At 41.0% G+C, this 1,504-nt stretch overlaps 1 protein-coding gene across 1 annotated transcript in view; it reads left to right on the top strand.

Annotated features, from left to right (window-relative positions):
• The window catches only part of LOC137642049 (uncharacterized), a 3,277-nt gene extending 2,063 nt beyond the window's left edge, over nucleotides 1–1,214 (top strand). The window contains exon 2 of the mRNA XM_068374612.1: nucleotides 473–1,214. Within this exon, the coding sequence (XP_068230713.1) occupies nucleotides 473–1,099 (627 nt within the window). The 3' untranslated portion in view covers nucleotides 1,100–1,214. The remainder of the gene's footprint in view (nucleotides 1–472) is intronic.
• The last annotated feature ends 290 nt before the right edge of the window (nucleotides 1,215–1,504 follow it).

The raw sequence follows: 1,504 nt of genomic DNA, 5'->3' as shown, positions 1-1,504 counted from the left end.
GGTCAGTATTTTCATAGACCATCTTATTTATTTTTTTCTTTATTGAAAATGGTACATTTTTTTCTTTTTGAGATTCTGACAAGATTTCACATACGTTCTGATAGAAGTGTAAAATTGAGGATAATTTTCTTCGGTTACTTGTTGTATAAGCTATTTTCTCTAATATCTATTTTACTTCAATGGAAATAATGGGTAAAAAGGAGACTTTTTTTCATTATAAATATTAGATAAACAGTACTCTTCATTGATATTTTAGATCTGTATGGTGAGGTAGACGTATTATTTTGTATTATTCTATATCTGTTTTAAACAATTTAGGAAGAGATACTATGCTTTTTTAATTTATAATGCATATCACATCACATAAATTCCAACGAAAGTGAAAAGCCTAACTTTATATCCACTCATTATAAAACATATCGCGCATCAATATATGTAGAACAAGGTCTTAAAGCAGCGTCTCTTTTTCCAGGCTCTAATTGCATCATTAGTCGCTACGGCGACATGCAACCTACTTCCGACTTACAGCCTTCCTAGTCCCCCCAGTCCCAACGGAGGAGGAGGAGGAGGAGGAGGAGGTTACGGCAATGGCCAAAATGGCCAGTCATGCGGGCCGGAGCAGGTCCTGCATTCAGATGGCAGATGCGTTACTCCCGAGGTCACTCGTCACATCTACGTCTACAACGTTCCTCAGATTCCTACTCCCCCTGGTCCTACTCCTCAAATTCCCTTGCCCAAGGTCGAGCACAACATCGTATTCGTCCGCTTGCCGGAGGAGCAGGGAGAGCTGGAGCCCATTGTGGTCCCTCCACCTCAGCAGAAGAATATCATCTATGTGCTGGACAAGAAGACGCCAAGTAACGGACCGATTGTCATCGACGTTCCCGCTCCTCCCAAGAGCAATCCCGAAGTGTACTTCGTCAATTACGGTAACGGAGAGAACCCTACTCTGCCTACAGGCGAGGACCTGCAGAGTGCCCTTGCCAACAGTGCACACGAACAAACTGCTCAGGTTGTGGGGGGTGGCGGCTCCTCTGGTCATGGGGGTAATGATGGAGGGAGCGTTACTGCACCTCCACTCATTTACGGTACTCCATAGACACATCCATCTATGAACAAGTAAACACAGTTTGTCCTTTGTCTGTAGCCAACTTATAAGGAGAATTGTACCTTTTTCTTTCATTTCTAAATCTAAATATATTTATGTTATTATTCATTCTGTATCATTCATATTTTCCTCATCTACCCGTTGCCAGGACAATTAAGTTTCTGGCTTTAACTCTAATATATTTGGCAATTATCAGCTTAAGTTTCGTTTCAAGGAGTGAAGAACAACTTTATAACGTCGGAAAGTATGAAATATGATCTCTCACAATCATTGAGATTAGATGCTATGTCACTTCATTGTATTCATAAATGAGATAGTGTCCCCTTTTTAAAGCATCAAACTCTCTCTCTCTCTCTCTCTCTCTCTCTCTCTCTCTCTCTCTCTCTCTCTCTCTCT

Source organism: Palaemon carinicauda, chromosome 6 (genome assembly GCF_036898095.1).
Source record: "Palaemon carinicauda isolate YSFRI2023 chromosome 6, ASM3689809v2, whole genome shotgun sequence".
Lineage (NCBI taxonomy): Eukaryota > Metazoa > Arthropoda > Malacostraca > Decapoda > Palaemonidae > Palaemon > Palaemon carinicauda.
This window is presented reverse-complemented; position numbering and strand designations above follow the sequence as displayed.